General features: G+C 58.9%; 1 protein-coding gene across 5 annotated transcripts in view; it reads left to right on the top strand.

Moving 5' to 3' along the window:
• Positions 1–894: 894 nt before the first annotated feature.
• AHRR (aryl hydrocarbon receptor repressor) overlaps positions 895–19966 on the top strand; it is a 69813-nt gene continuing 50741 nt past the window's right edge. For 3 of the 5 annotated variants that reach the window (XM_070056964.1, XM_070056963.1, XM_070056960.1), the window contains exons 1-4: positions 895–1026; positions 4348–4428; positions 6920–6991; positions 16129–16310. In XM_070056964.1, the coding sequence (XP_069913065.1) occupies positions 6930–6991; positions 16129–16310 (244 nt within the window). In that variant the 5' untranslated portion in view covers positions 895–1026; positions 4348–4428; positions 6920–6929. Of the gene's footprint in view, positions 1027–4101; positions 4198–4347; positions 4429–6919; positions 6992–16128; positions 16311–19966 lie in introns of those variants that run through there. The other 2 variants (XM_070056961.1, XM_070056965.1) reach the window with 2 other exon arrangements.

The raw sequence follows: 19966 nt of genomic DNA, 5'->3' as shown, positions 1-19966 counted from the left end.
TAATCTCAGAGTTCTCCAACCCAACTTCTGTGTAGTCCACTTCCCGAAAACTGATTCAAGATCAAATGGGCGATTTCAAGAGCTCAGCAACATGGCCGCACATCATTCCAACTCGAAAAATAAAATAAACCCATCTGCTCAGCCAGCAGATTGAGCTCTGCTACCGGGCAGAGGTGGGCAGAGCTGAGACTTCACGGGGCACCGCAGGCGGCGCGGGGCGAGGCGGGGGCTGGGGCGGCGGAGCGTCCCGCGCTAGGAGCCCGCGGGAGCCAGGCGCCGGGGCCGGCAGGGCGCGCTCAAGGCTTGCGCGGCGGCGCGGGGTGCCTCCGGGACCCCCAGGGACGGGCGGTAGCGACCCTATCCCCCCTCTCAGTGAGGGCCAGAGGGAGAGGCTCAGGGGATGTCCCGGGGAGTCCGAGGCCGCCCGCCGGACGGTGTGGACCAGGCAGAGGACCTGCGGGAGGCGCGCGCGCGCGAGGGGACGCGGGCAGCGGCGGGGGCGCAGCCGGAGGGACCCGGGGGAGGGCCCTGAGCTCGGTGCGCTTGTTGTGCACGGGGCGGCGGGGTCGCCGCGTGCGCCCACGGAAGTCGCTCCTCCGTGTCTGGTGCACGTGTCGCTCCCGGGAGGGTTAGTCCAGAAGTTCACGTTTTGAAGTTTGCGGGAACCTCTCTTCCCGCTTCTCGAGACGACCCACGGAGCAGCGAGGCGGAGGCGCTGCCCCCGCACCCCTGCTCTCCCTGAGCGCGGGCAGCCCGGCGGGAGGGGACGCGGGCAGCGCAGGGTGGGCCCGGGGCCTCGAGGGGCGCGGGGCACGAAGACGGCCCGGCGCGCGCAGTCCGCGGGCGCCCCCTGCCGCCTCCCCGGGCGCTCGGGGCGGGGCGGCTCGCGTGCCGGGGTGGGGCCGCCCTTCCGCGCGCGCCGAGCCGCCGGTCCCCCGATGCCCGCGCCGGCCGCCGCGCCGCCGCAGCTCCTGGCCCGGGCACGCTCCCCCGCGGGCGTGCCCGAGCTTCCGCCTCGCAGGCCCGGTAAGTGCCCGCCGGGCGGCCCCGGTCCTCGCGTCTCCAGGCGGGGCAGGCGCGTTGGCGTCCGACCCGCGGCTTCTTGCGTGAGGACCGGCTGCCCACGTTCCTCAGTTTCCCCGCCCAGGGGCGCCCTGACCGCTGAGTCCAGGGAGCGGGCTGACCTGCGCTGACCGCCTTTGCCGGTAGCTCGGTTTCTTTGGGGTCCCGGGTTGCGGGCGGCCGGGCGCGTGGTGGACAGGGGGCAGAGGGCACCGCCTGGGTCTCACGCCCTCCCGGAAGGGGCCGAGGTTCCGGGAGTTCCCTCCGCTCAGCTGGAGGGGCCGAAGGAATCCCCCCGGATCGGGGTGCGTAGAGGGGCCGCGGAACCGGCGTGGCTGGAGGGCCGAGCCCCAAACTCTGGCCCGGCAGTTGCCTGCGATCCCCCGGCGGGCGGCCCCCAGCAGACCTGAGAAGGGAAGGGGCTGGCGGCCTCCAACCCTCCGTGTGGCAGCCCCTGGGCTCTGGCAGGTGAGCGCCCTCGGTGACTGCCCCCTGTGCTGGACGTGGGGACCTGGTCAGGGCCTGACCCTCCGGCAGAGGCCTGCTCCACCTCTCTGCCGGATGTCCACACCCGGCCGTGTGCTGGGGCCGCTGGGGCTCTCAGCAGCGGGCTGGGGTCCTGCGTGATGTGCCAGGCCGGCTCCTCTGTGGCAGGTGGAGGGCCCTGCTCGGTCTCGGGATGCTTGGGGGCGCGGGTTGGCAGCTGTCGCCCGTTTTGTGAGGTGGGGACCTTGTCCGACACTCCGAGCGGTGACCGTGCACAGCCTCACTTCCGTCCGAGGCGGTGACTCAGTGTGGTCCCACAGTGGTGAGCATGGGAGAGAGGGGCCTGGGAATGCTTCTCATTTTGTTTTCCGCTTTTCTTTCTCCTAAAATGAGCGGATACCGCTTTGCCATAGGAGAAGCACTCCTAGAAAACAGATTCTCCGAGAGTGGCAGTGGCCCCCGGCGGACTGTGGGAGGCCTGGACTGTCCTGCAGGCAGTGCCAGGCGTCCAGGGAGGCCCCAAGAGCCCAGGGGGGAGGGTCTGCCCCTCCCCCTTATCCGCTCAGTGTCCCGCCTCAGGGGCACTTCAGTGGGGACTTGCGTCCAGCCCCAGGGAGGTCCCTCTCTGCAGAGTGCACAGGTCCAACCAAGTACTGAGTAAGGCGGAGCAGCCCTTGGCGATGAGCCCCGACCCGCGCGGGCACGGCCGGGAGCTGAGCTCCCTCAGGGAGGAGGGACTTTAGTTCCCCTCCCCCACCGGGGTCTCTGCAGGTGCCTGTGCCAGAACCGAATCTTAGGGCCGTCCTGCCGCTGGGCTGGTCCTCCCAATGTGGCCAGTGGCCGCAGAGGATGATGGTTGGGTACATCTGGGGGAGGGGTCCTGCCTCAGTTCCTGTGGCTGGAAGGGGGTTTTCAGTGTAGGGTCAGCACAGTCCCCCCACGAGGCTCCTCATGCAGCCTCCTCTTCTCGGCCGTGCCTCGGCCCCACAACCCTTCCCGCCCTGAGGCTCCGGGCTCACGTGGGTAAGCTGTTGGGTGAGGCTGGTGGTGCCGGAACCGGGACCTCTCAGGGTGGGGGTAGGTCAGCTCTGACCCTTCATCCTCTGTGACCTCACGGGGCAGTCCAGTGGGTGCTGGTGGATGTCGGCCAGGCCTGGGCGTGGCGGGGGGTTTCCTGTCTGAGTTGGAAGGCCTTGCAGTTCAGATAGATGGCCTTGTATGCTGGCCTTGGCCACAGGGGCCCAACCTGGCTTCTCAGAGAAGCACCCTGACCAGGCCCCTGGCCATCAGTGACACGGCGTGAGGCAGAGCACCCCACAAAGCCTTCTGAGGCATCCATCCCACCTCCCACCCACCGTGTGTCCCACCCCAGCCTGCAGCCACTGTGCCCTATCAACAACATTCGCCCCACCCCCAGCCTGCCAGATAGCCACGGGGCCACCCCATTGGCCCTCCTGTGACGCAGGAGCCCTGCTGCCCCTGTCCCCCACAAAGCCCCCCAGACGTCCGTGCTGAGCCGCTCCTGGTCTTCACCTTCTTTCTTAACACTGCAGACTGGATTTGTATTTATATGTAAAGTTGCATTCTGTTTTGTTTTTAATTGTGGTAAAATTTATATACCATAAAAGTAACCATTTAAGAGGGAACAGATCAGGGCATTTGGTGTGTTGACCAAGTTGTGTGGCCACACCCTCCGTCTGGTGCTGCCCTACCTGCCAGGCATCCTCCGTCCCCATGGCTTTGCCTATCCTGGGTTTGCCACATACAGTGCAGGAGCACACCAGTGGCCTCCTGTGTCCGGCTCCTGGCTCATCCATGCCACAGCATGGCCAGGACTTGGTTCCTCAATGGCTGGGGTGCGCCCTGCCTGTGGTGCAGCTCACAGTGTTCCTCCAGTGATGTGCTGGTGGACGTCGCGTTGTTAACGCTTTCGGCTGCTGTGGAAAATGGAGAATTTGCGCCGGCGCCGTGGCTCACTAGGCTAATCCTCCGCCTGCGGTGCCGGCACCCCAGGTTCTAGTCCCGGTCAGGGCACTGGATTCTGTCCCGGTTGCCCCGCTTCCATTCCAGCTCTCTGCTGTGGCCCAGGAGTGCAGTGGAGGGTGGCCCGAGTGCTTGGGCCCTGCACCCGCATGGGAGACCAGGAGAAGCACCTGGCTCCTGGCTTTGGATCAGCGAGCACGCCGCCCGTAGCGGCCATTTGGGAGCAGTGAACCAATGGAAGGAAGACCTTTCTGTCTGTCTGTCTCTCTCTCTCACTGTCCACTCTGCCTGTCAAAAAAAAAAAAAAAAAAAAAAGGAGGATTTGGTGCATGTTTCCTTTCTGCTGCGTGGGTCCCAGCAGGGGGATGCCTGGGCCTGCCAGGGAGTCTGTGTGCAGCTTAGGACTTCCCTGCCCCAGCTGGGACGCCCGCCGCAGGCCCGCCGGGTTAAACGTCTGCTTTTGTTCTTAGCTAGGTGAAGGCTTTAAGTTATCGTGGGTGGGTTTGGGTTTCGTCGGATGAGTTTTTGCACATACTGAGGTGATCGTGTGCATTTTTCTTTGGTTTTTAGTAATTCCCTGGGTTCCTGGTGTGCTAAAGCAGCCCTGAGCCTTGGGTGAAAGCGCGTGGCTGGGACCTGCCGCCTGTGTGGCTCACTGCGTTGCTGGTCAGTGTTCACGAGGTGCTCGTCTGCCGTCCCCGTGGCGACTTGGCCATGGCTTCCGGGGCAGTGCAGTCCATCAGCTGTTATCTTTCAGTTTTTCCTAAATTCATACCAAAGCCTGCAGATAACTGGTGTCGTTCCTTCTCTACACAGTGGGATGTACTAGTGAAGCCATCCCGGAGGGTCTCTTCCTGGGACGGAGACAGACTGTCCAGGTTGCTCGCGGTTTCTCAGGTGGGTTTCGTGTGCTTTAGGAAATTGATCGGTTGCTTCTGCACGTTTACTTCGCAGTGTGGGGGCAGCACGAGTTCTGTGTTGGTGCTCCTGGGCTGCGTGGCAAGTCCCGCAGGCTGACTGTCAAGGAATGGACGTGTTCTCACGGTTCTGGGCCTGGGAGGTGGGGTCGGGGTGCTGGCGGGGGCGGGCTGTCTTGCCGGCTGGCAGACGGTCCAGGGCCCTGCTGTCTCTTCCTGTGACGGTGTGGGTTGTATCAGGCGAACCCCGGGCACCTCCTCCGTGGAGGCCGGGGCGGGGCTTAGGTCAGCCCTCAGCAGCATCCCCTTGCTTGCCTCCTCACGCCTGCGGCACGTGCGGCGGTGCGGCGCCCTCTTATTCCTGATTTGGGCAACTCGCGTCTCCTCCATTTCTTGGCTGGTGTTGGCTAGGGGTTTATCAATGTTGCGGATCCTTTCAAAGAGGCAGCTTTTGGTTTCATTGATTTTTCCCTACAATTTTATGCTTTAGATTTTGTACTTCTCATTATTTCTCTGCTTCTGCCTGACTCTTGGTTCCACGAGGTCTACTTTTCCTACGTGAACACTCAGTGCTGTCAGTTTCCGCAGAGTCCTGTTTAGTTGAATCCCACAAAGTCTGATGTGTTTGCATTTTCATTTTCCTACAATTAAAATATTTTAAAAATTTCTTTGAGACTTTTCTCTTTGAGCCACGGTTATGTACAAGTAAGTGGCTTTCCAAATATTTGGAGTTTTTCCAGATATCCTTATAGTTTAATTCCTTTGTGTCGGAGAACATGCTTTGTCTGAGTTCTGTTTTTTGAAGGTTTGTGAGGAGTGTTCTGAGCTGCAGGGCGTGGTCTCCCGGTGAGTGTTCCCCCTGCAGGGGGAGGGGTGTTCTGAGCTGCAGGCCGTGGTCTCCCTGTGAGTGTTCCCCCTACAGGGGGAGGGGTTCTGCAGGGCGTGGTCTCCCTGTGAGTGTTCCCCCTACAGGGGGAGGGGTTCTGCAGGGCGTGGTCTCCCTGTGAGTGTTCCCCCTGCAGGGGGAGGGGTTCTGCAGGGCGTGGTCTCCCTGTGAGTGTTCCCCCTGCAGGGGGAGGGGTTCTGCAGGGCGTGGTCTCCCTGTGAGTGTTCCCCCTGCAGGGGGAGGGGTTCTGCAGGGCGTGGTCTCCCTGTGAGTGTTCCCCCTGCAGGGGGAGGGGTTCTGCAGGGCGTGGTCTCCCTGTGAGTGTTCCCCCTGCAGGGGGAGGGGTGTTCTGCAGGGCATGGTCTCCCTGTGAGTGTTCCCCCTGCAGGGGGAGGGGTGTTCTGAGCTGCAGGCCGTGGTCTCCCTGTGAGTGTTCCCCCTGCAGGGGGAGAGGGGTGTTCTGCAGGCCGTGGTCTCCCTGTGAGTGTTCCCCCTGCAGGGGGAGAGGGGTGTTCTGCAGGGCGTGGTCTCCCTGTGAGTGTTCCCCCTGCAGGGGGAGAGGGGTGTTCTGCAGGGCGTGGTCTCCCAGTTCCCCTTGCAGAGTCGGGGGGACATTTTGTCCTTGACATTTTACTGGCCTTGGCCTTGCGCATTTTGCAGCTTTCTAGCTGGGTCCATCCCCTTTCCGCTGGCCCCTCGGTCACTGGACAGTGTCCTCTCTGTGCCCAGGCTGTTCCTTTACCCCAGGCCCACTCCGTGGGTGTTGGTGTGGATTTCTGTCCAGCTACTCTGCTCACCTGGCTTCGCACTTTCTGCCCAGGCAGGACGTGTGTTTGTGCTCACTTCCTCCAGCAGGTTGCACGTGCGTGAGGTCAGGCGCAGGCTCCTGGGCCTCCCCTGGGGCTGTTGGCCCAGAGCTGGGGTGATTGCCACATGTGGGGTCTGCCGGAGGTCAGGAGCTCAGATGTCCACTGCACGGGAAAGTTAGGGTTCTGTGGCAAGAAGGGGACCAGTCTCTGGGTGGGGCTGGGCGAGTGAGCAGTCTTGGGCACAGCCCTCCTCGGTGATGTCGTAGGTGGATGTGCCTGGCCCGGCACCGCTGGGGTGCAGTCAGCAGGGCCTGGTGCAGCCCTCAGAGTGGGCGGAGATGTCACCTGGATAGGGAGGCCTGTTGGCCCAGAGCCAGAGGCCACAGCGCGGGGTGTGCAGCGGTGGCCATGCCCGGTGGGAGCAGACTCAGGTCAGTGTCAGTCCGAGCGCCCTGCTGTGCGTCTGCAGCTCTCAGGAGCACAGGGCGGTTTTCCTGTGAGGCCTTGGTGGACAGACGTGTGGGGGTCCTGGCTACTCCCTCTGGCTGCATGGACTTGGGCACCAGGGTCACAGCTGGGGCCTCCTTGTGTCCTTCCAGGGCCTCCCTGCTCGGTGAGGTGGGGCGTGAGCCATTCCCGCGGCAGGCGGCCCAGCGTGCTCCCCGCGCGTGGGGGCAGCGGGGCCAGCAGCCCCTGGCGGCCTTGGAGGCGGGCGGTGCTGGGGTCCCAGGGGCTTCTCAGGACCGACTGCGTGCTCCCTTTCCTTTCTCCTGCAGGCCGCAGACGATGATCCCTCCCGGGGACTGCGTGTACGCGGGGAGGACGAGGCGGAGGCCCATCCAGAAACAGTAAAGTATCGCGCCCGCTGTGCCTTCTGCTTACGCCAGTGCCGCTGAAACAGGAGCGAGGGCTTTGTGTTTTCATTGAGAAGGTGCTTTCAGGAACAGAGAGGGCGAGAGGCTCAGCCAGGGGCGGGCAGCCCAGCAGGAGGGCACAGATGCATGGCGGAGACCCGCTCTCCAGGGGCCGGGCGAGCCCTGGGCTGCCGTCCTGACGGACAGGAAGAAGAGGCCAGGCTGGGGGAGGCCTCCTTTGGCTGGAAGCCGAGATGGTGGGCGATGCATTACCATTTGTTCTAGAACCTTCTTTCCCCTTCAGCACCCAGCCTCTCTGCCCTGAGACCACACTCAGGAGAATGCCACCAAGGGCTGTGTGTGGCTTCGCCCAAATGACAAGGAGACCCCCACGAGTTTTGGGGTGGGAGTTTGGCGCCACTGCAGCGAGTGTACCGTGTGAGCTCAGGGCCGAGGCAGCAGGCTTGTGGTGGGAGCAGCACCCGCCAGGGACCACGGCTGCCCACAGGTGGGTCTGATTGTGAGTGTGTGTGACACAGTGTGGGGATGTGTGACACATGCATGTGACAGTGTGAGTGTGACAGCGTGTGTGACAGTGTGTAACAGTGTATTGACACAGTATGAGTGTGTGTATGACACAGCACGTGTCTGACACAGTGTGAGGGTGTGTGAGAGTGTGCATGTGATGTGTGTGTGTGACTGTGACAGCATGTGTGATGCAGTGTGTGTGATACAGTGTGTGTGAAACTGTGTGTGGCACAGTGTGTGTGTGAATGTGACATAGCATGTGACACAGGGTATGTGACTGTGTGACACAGTGTGTGTGTGTGTGTGACACAGCATGTGTCTGACAGTGTGAGGGTGTGATGAGTGTGTGACCATGTGACACAGCACAAGTGTGTGACATAATGTGTGACAGTGTGAGGGTGTGAGGGTGTGTGACACAGTGTGAGTGTGTGACAGTGTGTGTGAATGTGTGTGACACAACATGTGTGTGACACAAGTGTATGACAGACAGCACAAGTGTGTGACACTGAGTGTGTAACACAGTGTGAGGGGGTGTGTGTCTGACACAATGTGTGTGACACAGTGTGTGTATGACACAGTGTGAGGGTGTGTGAGTGTATGTATGACAGTGTATGATACAGTGTAAGGGTGTATGACACGTGTGTGTGACTGTGACATTATGAGTGTGTGTGACACTGTGAGTGTGTGTGATACTGTGAGAGTGACAGTGTGAGGGTATGTGACTGTGTGTGACACATGTATGTGACTAACTGTCAGTGTGACTACACTGTGACTGTGTGACAGTGTGAGGGTATGTGAGTGTGTGTGACACATGTGTGACTGTGACAGTGTGTGACTGCGTGACAGCACGAGTGTGTGACACTGTGTATGTGTGACACAGTGTAAGAGTGACACAGTGTGAGTGTGTGACAAAATGAATGCGTGACACAAATGTGATGGTGTGTGACACAAGTGTGAGGGTGTGTGACACAGCATGAGTGTGTGTGATAGTGTGAGGGTGTGTGACAGTGCGTGTACACGTGTGTATGACTAACACTGTGTGTGATAGCATTGTGACATAGTGTGAGTGTGTGTGACAGTGTGAGGGTATGTGAGAGTGTGTGTGACACAGTGTAAGAGTGTGACAGCTTGAGTGTGTGACACTGTGTATGTGTGACACAGTGTAAGAGTGTGATGCAGTGTGTGTGACATAGTGTGGCTGTGTGTGACACAGCTTGAGTGTGTGGCTGTGTGACACAGTGAGTGTGTGACACAGTGTGTGATAGTGTGTGACACAGCCTGAGTGTGTGTGACACTGTGTGTCCAGCACCCCGTGAGGCTCCTCCCCTGTGGGAGGGTGGTGGTGATGGGCCAGGGCGAGGCGTCCTCCCACTGGGGTCTTGGTAGGGGGAGGCTGGAGGGTGCACTGAGCTTGCAGCCGGCGTAGATCCACCCGTGGCACTGAAGCCTCCTCTTGCGGGCCCCCGGGCTGCGGCTGGAGCTCCTCTCTTCCTGGTGGTGCCTTTGAAACCCTGTCCCTCGTGTCCTAGCCTTGGTGGAGTCTGGGTGCCAGGGGAGCCGGTGCCTGAGCAGCCCGTGCCCGTCGGTGCTCCGTGTCGTTCCTCTGGGGCCCCCTGAGTCCTTGCCAAGGACGAGGTCTCCAGCCCATACAGCCAGGAAGCTGGGCTTCCCCCTTGCTTTTCGCATTTTCATCTCGACTGGGATACGATGGAAATTCTTGTTTCGGTTGGACGGCGTGCGTTTAGGCTTCAGCCTTCTGTACACCCAGGAATGATCACGGGATCCAGACTACAAGCTTTCTGGCACTGAAGAAGTTTCCTTGTGTCCCTTGTGTTTCCTCCTCCGCCTCCACCCCAGGCAGCAGACCTGCTTCCTGGCGCTGCCCCTGAGTTTGTGTCTCCTGGTGTTTTGGAATCACGCCAGATCTTGTTTGGTTTCTTTCTACCTTCCTTCCTTCTTTCTCTCCCTCTCTTTCTTTCTTTCTAAAAATTTATTTATTTATTTGAAAGGCAGAGTTATAGAGAGCAGAGGCAGAGAGAGAGAGAGAGAGAGAGAGAGAGGTCTTCCAACTGCTGGTTCACTCCCCAGTTGGCCGCAACGGCCAGAGCTGCACCGATCTGAAGTCAGGAGCCAGGAGCTTCCTCTGGGTCTCCCACGTGGGTGCAGGGGCCCAAGGACTTGGGCATCCTCCACTGCTTTCCAATTTTTTTTTAGTATATGTGCTGCCGAAGCGAGCACCATCCTCCACTGCTTTCCCAGGCCAAGGCAGAGAGCTGGATGGGAAGTGGGGCAGCTGGGACTCGAACCAGCGCCCATATGGGATGCCGGCACTGCAGGCGGCGCGTGGTGTCCTTGGCATCAGTCCTAACTGTGAATGCTTTCTCCCCAGTCAATGACCATCTTGTCATTTTCTACCTATTGCCTTCCAAAAGACATTGCAAAGACTGGATGAAGACAGTTTGTCGAGTTTGTTCTTGAGCTCTCAGCACCCTGTAACCAACCCATGGCCTAGAAGAGTCTTGCACATGTTGTCTTGTTAGGTTTTGTGGTGGGTTTCATGCGTGGGTCGAGGATCCATTTTGAGTTAATTTCTCAGGGTTGATGTTCATTCATTTCCATGGGCGTCCGGTTGGCCCAGCACCATTTATGGGAGATTTTCTTTCCCTATTGTGTTGTCAAGTGAATGGACCCAGTGAGAAGTGGGTGCGTCTGCTCTGCTCCATGGGCCTCACATCTGGGTCTTCAACACCAAACCCCCTCCACTGTTTAGATTTAGAGCAGGCTTAAAATCAGTAAGGCAAGTAGATTTTATTTAATTATTTGAGAGGTAGAGTTACAGAGAGAGGGAGAGAGAGCAAGGTCTTCTATCTGCTGGTTTCCCCCAAGCTGATCTGAAAACAGGAGCCAGGAGCTCCTTCCAGGTCTCCCATGTGGGTGCAGGGGCCCAAGCACTTGGGCCATCTTCCACTGCTTTCCCAGGCCATAGCAGAGAGCTGGATTAGAAGAGGAGAAGCCGGGACTCGAACCAGTGTCCATATGGGATGCCGGCACTGCAAGCAGAGGCTTAGCCAGTTATGCCACAGCACCAGCTCCATGTTCTTCTTCTTAATTGGCTATGATAGGTCCTACTTGCTCCAGGAAAATTTTAGAGTCTGCTTGTCAGTTTCTGTCAAAAGACCTGTTGGGCCAGCACTGTGGTGTAGCAGGTAAAGCCACCATCTGCAGTGCCAGCATCCCATATGGGCTCCGGTTAGAGTCCCAGCTGCTCCACTTCCAATCCAGCTCTCTGATATGGCCTGGGAAAGCACTGGAAGATGGCCCAAGTCTTTGGGTCCCTGTACCAGTGTGGGAGACCCAGAGAAGCTCCTGGCTTCAGATTGGCCCAGCTCCAGCATTTGCGGCAATTTGGGGAGTAAACCAGCGGATGGAAGACCTTTCTCTGCAACTCTGACTTTCAAGTAAATAAATAAAAATCTTTAAAAAAAAAGAAAAGAAACAAAGATGCATGGTGGAAAAAGAAGACATATTGGAATTTTCAATTGAGATGACATTGGCTCTGTGGGTCCGTTTGGTGGAGAATCTCCATTTTATCAGTGTTGCCTTCCAGTCCAAGAACGTGGTGTATCTTTCTGGTCATTTAGGGCCTCGTGCTGAGTGAGTGAGCTGAGCCCCACCCACCTGGCGTGGGGCCCTGGAGGGAGAAGTGCCTGCAGGAGAGGTGGGTTCCAGAGGGGTCGGCCTTCACAGCTCTGTGCCTGCGAACTCGCCCAGGTGTCCTGGGTCCCTGGTGGCTCTAGTTCAGGAATAGTGAGCTTTCCCTTCTGCCCAGGGCCATTTGGACCTTTGTAGCGTCATTTGCAGGCCACACCTGCTGCGGATTGATTCAGCCCTGAGTGGCACCTGTGGCAGGGCCAGCGCACACGGTTCTGCAGGCCTCAGGCGGCTCAGAGGCAGGTGCTCCCCACCCCGTCCCAGTCCATGGCGCTGGGGTTGGGGATGAGGTGTGAGGAGGGCTCGGCTCGCGGCAGGCAGCCTCTCCCAGCTCTAAACAGAGGTGACATCTGAGCTGGGGCACCTCGCTGGGGTGCATGGGGCACTGTGGCAGCTGGGGGGAGGCAAGGGGCCATGCATGATGTGGGCGGGGTGCACAGAGAAGGGGACGAGGGAGACAGCCATGACCTTGACAGCCCCAGGGAGGAGGCACTGTGGGGTGGTCACATCCGGGTTTCTGCTGTGCCACCCCCGTCTCCCTGGTGTCTCTCCCCAATCTGTGTCCCCCACACACTGCCACCTGACCACCAGGGGTCCCCCCTGTTTCCCAAGGAAGCCTTGGTGGCTCTCACTGATACCTCCTGGTGGACAATGCCAGTTCATCTCCAGCGTCTCCTGCCTGTTTAACTCTCGGCCCGCAGCTGAGTAATTTTGGGGTGGGAATCACGACAATCAGCAAAGAGTGAAAAGATAACACTCAGAATGGGAAAATATTTACAAATCATATATCTGATAAGTGCCTAGTATTCAGCAAACATAACTCTTACAACTCAAAAACAAAAAAACAAACAGCGACTCCATTTAAAAATGGGCTGAGATTTGAGCAGACCTCTCTCCGAGCTGTGTGAATGGTCATCAAGCCCGGGAAATGATGTCCAGCATCACCAGCCAGCAGCAGAACGCAGATCAGATCTGCCTCACACCACCAGGGTGGCTGTGATCGGTGAGTGGACGACAGAACTTGGTGAGGCTGCGGAGGAGTGGCGCTCTGTGCGCCACTGTGATGCAGCGTGCAAGGCGGCCCGCCGCGGTGGTTCCTCAGACGTTGAGTGTAGTTTCCGTAGGATCTCCCAGTGCCTTGCTCGGACGTCCAGTCTTTGACACAGGTGTGCATTGCATGCAGAGGAGGGAGCAGCCCACGTGGTGAGCATGTCCGTCGTCCGCCGGGCTGTGGCTCACCCACAGGAAGAAGTGAGACAGAGAGCTGGCTCTGGTTCCTTGACTGCAGCTTTCAACCAGCGCAGACCCTGGTGCCTCCCATAGTTGGATCCCTGCCATTCACATCAGAGACCTGGGTTGAGTTCTGGGCTCCTATCTCTGGCTCTGGCACTTGCAGGCATTTAGGGTGTAAACTAGTGGAAGAGAGGTTTTTTTTTTTTCCTTCTCTCTCTTCTCAAAAGAAAAAAGAAAGAAAGAAGCACTGATCCATTGCACAGCACAACTCACCCTGACAGCCCCAATTGCTTGATTCCATTTTTACCGAGCGCCTACAACCAGCAGATTTGATGCCTGCTAGGGTCTGTGTACGAGGAATCAGGCATGACAGCAGGTGGGTAGTGAGCTGCCTGTTTGGAACTAGACAGAGGTGACAGTGGCACAAATTCATAATATCTAAACGCCACTGAAATGTTCACTTATAAATGGTTAATTTATTTATTGGAAAGCCAGAGTTGAGAGAGAGAGAGAGAGAGAGAGAGAGAGAGATCTTCTATCTGCTGGTTCACTCCCTAAATGGCCACAATGGCCAGAGCTGGGCCAGGCCGAAGCCAGGAGCCAGGATCCAGGAGCTTCTTCCGGGTCTTCCACATGGGTGCAGGGGCCCAAACACTTGGGCCATCCTCCACTGCTTTCCCAGGTGCAGTAGCAGGGAGCTGATTAGGAAGTGGAGCAGCTGGAACTTGAACTGGCACCCATACGGGATGCTGGCTTCACAGGTGGAGGCTTTATCTGCTATGCCACAATGCTGGCCCCTAAATGATTAATTTTATACTATGAAAAATGTGTTTCAACTAACAAAGTTAAAAGGAATCGCTTCTGGACTTAGTGTTGCCAGATAATAAAAATGGAGAGGTTCACGCTGTGAGTTGCAACCAGCATGCTTACCTGTTAATCTTACCTATTAATGCAAATGCAAGGAAAAGCCAGGCACCTTGGGACAAAGCCCACCCAATTTTCTGAGGCAGCAGGATGCCCTCACCCTGGGATGTGAGCAGACCCCAGGTTTGGCTCCCAGGCTGGGTGATCCGATCTCGGTGACTGTCACCGGCACCCTCGCAGCTACACAAACATTCCTGGCAACTGGACCCACACTGGCTGCCACATTTTTTCAAAGATCTATTTATTTATTTGAAAGATGGATTTACAAAGAGAGATAGAGACAGAGAGAGAAGTCTTCCTTCCATCCGCTGGGTCACTCCCCAAATGGCTCCGATGCCTGGAGCTGGGTCAGGCTGAAGCCAGCAGCTAGGAGCTTCCCCCCGGATCTCTCATGCGGGTGCGGGGGCCAAGGACTTGGGCCATCTTCTGTTTATCCGGGCCATTAGCAGGTAGCTGGATCAGAAGTGGAGCAGCCAGGACTCGAACCGGCGCCCATATGGGAGTTGGCACTGCAGGAGGAGGCATGGCCTACCACACCACAGCTCCGGCTCTGGCTGCCACTTTTATTTGGATGGCAAGAAGTGGATGATATGTAAATATCATAGGATGCTGTTTGTATGTGCTGACTTGGGGAAGTCACACAAGACGAGGGGTCAGGGGAAGGGGTCACTGCGGGGTGAGCGTCAGGAGGTAGACCAGATGCGTGGCAGGCTGCTCCCTCCTTTTGTAGAACCAATCCTGCAGGGGTCAGAGTCGTCGACGTCCTTTCTGGGGCAGTGGCCACCGTTTTTTTCAGGATGTCCTCATCTCTGCCTTCTCAGTCCCAGCTCTGCTTCCTCAGCTACAGAGGAGAAACCGAGGCCCAGGGCTCTGCAGGTCTGCTCTGACGCCCTGAGGAAGTATTTTATTTTACTGCAACGTGTTGGGATTGGGTAACACCGAGGAGGACATGAAAGAGGCTGAGTGGATGCGTTGTTTTACACACACATGCACACACACAGGTGCACACATGCACAGGTGCACACGCGCATGCACACACACGCACAGGTGCACACGCGCATGCACACACACGTACATGGGGCTGAGAACCTCTCCCTGTGCCCTTGCCCCCGCAGGAGCCCCTGTGTGTCCCTCCATGTACTGAGTCGGGGGCTCTGCTGGGTGGCAGTGGGTGAGTTGGGGGCCCTGCTGGTGGCAGTGGGTGAGTTGAGGGCCCTGTTGGGTGGCAGTGGGTGAGTTGGGGGCCCTGCTGGTGGCAGTGGGTGAGTTGAGGGCCCTGTTGGGTGGCAGTGGGTGAGTTTGGGGCCCTGCTGGGTGGCAGTGGGTGAGTTGGGGACTCTGCTGGGTGGCAGTGGGTGAGTTGGGGACTCTGCTGGTGGCAGTGGGTGAGTTTGGGGCTCTGCTGGGTGGCAGTGGGTGAGTTGGGGGCTCTGCTGGGTGGCAGTGGGTGAGTTTGGGGCTCTGCTGGGTGGCAGTGGGTGAGTTGGGGGCTCTGCTGGGTGGCAGTGGGTGGGTTGAGGGCCCTGTTGGGTGGCAGTGGGTGAGTTGAGGGCCCTGCTGGGTGGCAGTGGGTGAGTTGGGGACTCTGCTGGGTGGCAGTGGGTGAGTTAGGGGCTCTGCTGGTGGCAGTGGGTAAGTTGGGGACCCTGCTGGGTGGCAGTGGGTGAGTTGGGGACCCTGCTGGGTGGCAGTGGGTGAGTTAGGGACCCTGCTGGTGGCAGTGGGTGAGTTGGGGATTCTGCTGGGTGGCAGTGGGTGAGTTGGGGGCTGTTGATAGGCAGCAGTGGGTGAGTTGGGGACCCTGCTGGTGGCAGTGGGTGAGTTGGGGGCTGTTGATAGGCAGCAGTGGGTGAGTTGGGGACCCTGCTGGTGGCAGTGGGTGAGTTGGGGACCCTGCTGGTGGCAGTGGGTGAGTTGGGGATTCTGCTGGTGGCAGTGGGTGAGTTTGGGGCTCTGCTGGGTGGCAGTGGGTGAGTTGGGGGCTCTGCTGGGTGGCAGTGGGTGAGTTGGGGGCTCTGCTGGGTGGCAGTGGGTGGGTTGAGGGCCCTGTTGGGTGGCAGTGGGTGAGTTGAGGGCCCTGCTGGGTGGCAGTGGGTGAGTTGGGGACTCTGCTGGGTGGCAGTGGGTGAGTTAGGGGCTCTGTTGGTGGCAGTGGGTAAGTTGGGGACCCTGCTGGTGGCAGTGGGTGAGTTGGGGACCCTGCTGGGTGGCAGTGGGTGAGTTAGGGACCCTGCTGGTGGCAGTGGGTGAGTTGGGGATTCTGCTGGGTGGCAGTGGGTGAGTTGGGGGCTGTTGATAGGCAGCAGTGGGTGAGTTGGGGACCCTGCTGGTGGCAGTGGGTGAGTTGGGGACTCTGCTGGGTGGCAGTGGGTGAGTTGGGGGCTGTTGATAGGCAGCAGTGGGTGAGTTGGGGACCCTGCTGGTGGCAGTGGGTGAGTTGGGGACCCTGCTGGCGGCAGTGGGTGAGTTAGGGACCCTGCTGGTGGCAGTGGGTGAGTTGGGGACCCTGCTGGTGGCAGTGGGTGAGTTGGGGGCTCTGCTGGGTGGCAGTGGGTGAGTTAGGGACCCTGCTGGTGGCAGTGGGTGAGTTGGGGACCCTGCTGGCGGCAGTGGGTGAGTTTTGGTCTAAGCAGCAGTGCTGGTCTCCTATCAGGCTCCTTCCAGTACAAGTCTCTGAGGGCAGGGCAGAGGCTCCTGGTGGACAGTCCCCGTTGACTGAGGTCATTTCCCTACAGGAGGCCTGCCTTGGGGGCTGAGAAGTCGAACCCTTCCAAGAGGCACCGGGACCGCCTCAATGCCGAGCTGGACCACCTGGCCAGCCTGCTGCCCCTGCCCCCCGACGTCATCTCCAAGCTGGACAAGCTCTCGGTGCTGCGCCTCAGCGTCAGCTACCTCAGGGTGAAGAGCTTCTTCCAAGGTAGGCGCCTTTCCTGGGCCACTGGGGAGTGAGCCTGCGGCTGCCCCACGTGTGCCCCTCCCTGCGCACCTGCTGAGGGAAGTGGCCGGCTGGCTTCTCGGGTGGCTGTCCTCCAGCACTCTGGGGTCAGGTGCCTTCTGCAGGTGTGCATCTCGCAAGTTGGGCTTGCCGAGTGCAGAGGAAGCAGCCAACCCTGGTGGGGGGCTCAGGGCTCCCCCAGCCCAGAGCTTTAGGGAAGGAGTGAGCACTGAGCCTGGTGGAGGAGCAGGGCCGGCCACGGTTGGAGGCCCAGGGTCTGGCTGCCGGCTTCTGTGCTTCGGTGCCCTCCTACCACCCACGCTCTGGACCAAGGCACTTCTTAGCATTCGACGGGCAGCCTAGGAGTCCCTGTACCTGGGGGCGGGGCCTCCTCAGAGCTTGGGCCCCCACCCCTTCCATGGGTAATGGGAAAAGTCCCTGGGCATTTTGTACTGGGGGAGAACAGTGCCACCCCTGGACCTACACTGGGTTCTGGCCCTGTGCGTTTCTTCTGCAACCCCCTGGAGGTCCGTCCCCAGCAGGGGCTCTGCGTCCTCCCATCAGCCCACCTTCAGGACTGTCCACGCTTGTGGCCGGGTCCTGCCTGTCCTGAAACAGCCTGAATTTCCTTACCTTCCCAGGTGTTCATACAGTAACCCTGGGACCGTGGGTCTCTGATGGGCTCAAGAAAACCTGCAGACGGGAGAGCGAGGCCTTTGTTTAGCGTTGTCCAGGTGGGAGGAAGCTGAGGCTGACAGCCCAACAGTGGTTTGAATTGCATTGTGTTTATGGTTTTTTTTTTTTAAAGATTTATTTTATTTATTTGAAAGGCAGAGTTACAGAGAGAGGTAGAGACAGAAAAAGAGGTCTTCCATCTGCTGGTGCACTCCCCAAATCGCCGCAACAGCTGGAACTGAACAGATCTGAAGCCAGGAGCCAGGAGCTTTCTCCGGGTCTCCCACATGGGTGCAGGGCCCAAAGACTTGGGCCATCTTCTCCTGCTTTCCCAGGCCACAGCAGAGAGCTGGGTGGGAAATGGAACAGCCAGGACTCAAACTGGAGCCCACATGGGATGCCGGCACCGCAGGCCAGGGCTTTAACCCACTTCACCACAGCCTCGCCCAAGTGGGGCCTCTGGCAGACGGGTCGAGTGGCTCTTCACGGTCAGCCCGAGGGCTCAGGGTGGTCTGGGCTCCTGAACTGGGTGCTGACCGGGGATGCTGCGCTTCTGTGTCCTGTAGCAGAAAGGGATCAGCCTTGGCTTGCGTGACGCTGTCAGTGTCGGGGCCCGCTGGCTTCCACACTCCTGCACACTCCCTAACGAAGGCTGTTGCTGTGGGGATGCGGGAGAGGGTGCCTTGCACTGACTGTGAGGGGAGCCCTGTGGACACGCGGCCCTGCCAGAGACCCTTGCTGGCTCCCCTCGGACCTCTTCCTGAGGTCCCCACCAGCCCCGCCCCCACTGGACCTGGATACAAAAGTGTTAGCGGTGCCTGCCTCTGAGTGAGAGGCCCAGCATGTTTCTGCTGTGCCTTCCAGGTTTTCCGTTTCATACAGAAATTGTACTGATTTGTGGTTTTATCTCCCTCCTTCCCTGGCCTCCACAAGCAGAACCCCTACAGGTCACTCTCAGCTCCAGTGGTGCTGGTGTCCAGCCTGGTGTCACCACGGGGCGGGGCGCTGTGCTTTTCCAGGAAGGCTAAGGGGTGATGGAGTCGAGACGGTTGCACAAGACACCCTGAGTCGTCCTGTGCTCGCCTGTGTGTGGGACTGTCCCCAAGGCGCCCTTTGTATGTGCAGACTGTGGGCTGAGTTGACCCGGCCACCCTGAGGGCAGCAGGTAGGGGCAGCCTAGGCCAGGCTTGCAGTTGCCCAGCCGAGGGGACTCCCATCTGGACCTGCAGGTTGCTTTCTTCCCACTGACCCTGGCCGGGAGACTAGGAGAGAGTTGCTGGGTCACTTCCTGTCTGGACAGGTCCAGCTGTGCCCAGCCATGCCAGGCCTGGTGACCTCAGAGAGGCTCTGATTCTGCTGTTTCCAGCGAGTTCAGACAGTGTCCGAGCGTCCACCTGCAGCGAGCATGGTCTTCCCGCCCTTCCTCTGGGGTGTGAATCGGTGGTCCCCTGGGGTGTCTGTCCGCCTTGCTGGCTCTTAGTGGGCCACGGGCTTTAAGAGAGCCTCATGGCTGTCTCAGTTGGTAAAACACTGAACTTCCAGATCTCTCTCTCACATCTTCTACTCGGCTTCCAAGCTTTCTGTGCCCTTCAAGCTGTGCACTTTAGAGAAAATTCTAAAGTCTTTCCTGACTTCATTTCAGTGTGTAGTTAGAAAAATGTGAAGCTATAAAAAACTGGATCTTAATCTTTGCCTGTCTCAGAAATGGACGAGCTAATTTCATTAAAGCTTCCATAAAAGCCGCTTTGGGAAGTGCATGAACGGGGAGGTCTCATCCTCAAAGGCTGGGGACGGCCTGGGACTCGCTGTTGACTCCGTGGACTGGTAAACAGCAGTGGGCTGCATTTTGCTCTTGTTGCCCTGGTTTGTAGGGAGCAGGGGCTGACACTTTTATTGGACTCACACGAGCCTCCTGCTTCTGTCTCCCCTGTGGCCAACTGCTGGGGTTGGGATTTTCCACTCTTATAAACTTTGCTGTTCTCAAAAGGGGAAATTCGGGGCTCAAACAAAAGTGTGAGGGGGTGGACTTGCTCCGAGAAGCAGGAGGAGGCTGGGCAGACGCAGGCCTCAGCTGTGTCTGCTGTCCCCATTGCAGGGCAGGGCTCAGCCCTGGGTCGGAGCCGGGATGCTGACCCTGAGCAGACAGCGAGAGTCAGAGAAGCTCTGAGCCCCGAACTAAGTCCAGCTGCGGTTGGAGGCACTGTCACGGCAAAAGCACCACAGAGCCCACTTGTCTGGAGGTCCTGTCTTCCCAGGGAGACCCTGTGGTCAGGGAGGGGAGGCCGAGGAAAGGTGCCTAGGAGTAGACAACCTCAGGGCACTGATGACCAGCGGCTGAAGGCCCTCCCAGGCCCGGTGCGTGGACCAAGTCGTTCCAACGATGACTCATGGGGACAGCAGTGTTGGTCAGGGCAAATGGATGGGTGTTCTTATGTTGGAGGGGGAGTGCCTGGGGTGGGGGGTGGTCTCAGAAAACAAACAGCAGAGGGAGAGGACCACTTCCTGGACACCTGCAGCCCTTCCTGCTCCGTCCCCCTCTGTCATCCACATTCCCCGTGGTGGCTTGGGCCCCTTCCTGAGTCCATCCCCAGGAACTTGATTGCACACACACACTGGGAGTCATGCTCATCGGGGCCGAGTGGGGTTTGGGTGGGATGTACACAGAAGCCCCGTGGTGTCACGTGGGGTTTGGGTGGGATGCATGCAGAAGCCCCGTGGTGTCACGTGGGGTTTGGGTGGGATGCATGCAGAAGCCCCGTGGTGTCATGTGTGTGTGGAATGCCACACTGAGCGGCGTGTCCCTGAGACCCAGGATGGTGGAGCGATGGGCGGCGGGTGCTGGCTTGTTTCTGCTGAGCGCGTGCCCTCCTCTTGATCCTTGTGCTGTGAGTGGCTGTGCCCCCTAGAAAATGAGCTGAAGTCCCCGGCGTGGTTGTCGGTGGAGAAGATTTAATGAGTCCTGC

Source organism: Oryctolagus cuniculus, chromosome 14 (genome assembly GCF_964237555.1).
Source record: "Oryctolagus cuniculus chromosome 14, mOryCun1.1, whole genome shotgun sequence".
Classification (NCBI taxonomy): Eukaryota; Metazoa; Chordata; class Mammalia; order Lagomorpha; family Leporidae; genus Oryctolagus; species Oryctolagus cuniculus.
This window is presented reverse-complemented; position numbering and strand designations above follow the sequence as displayed.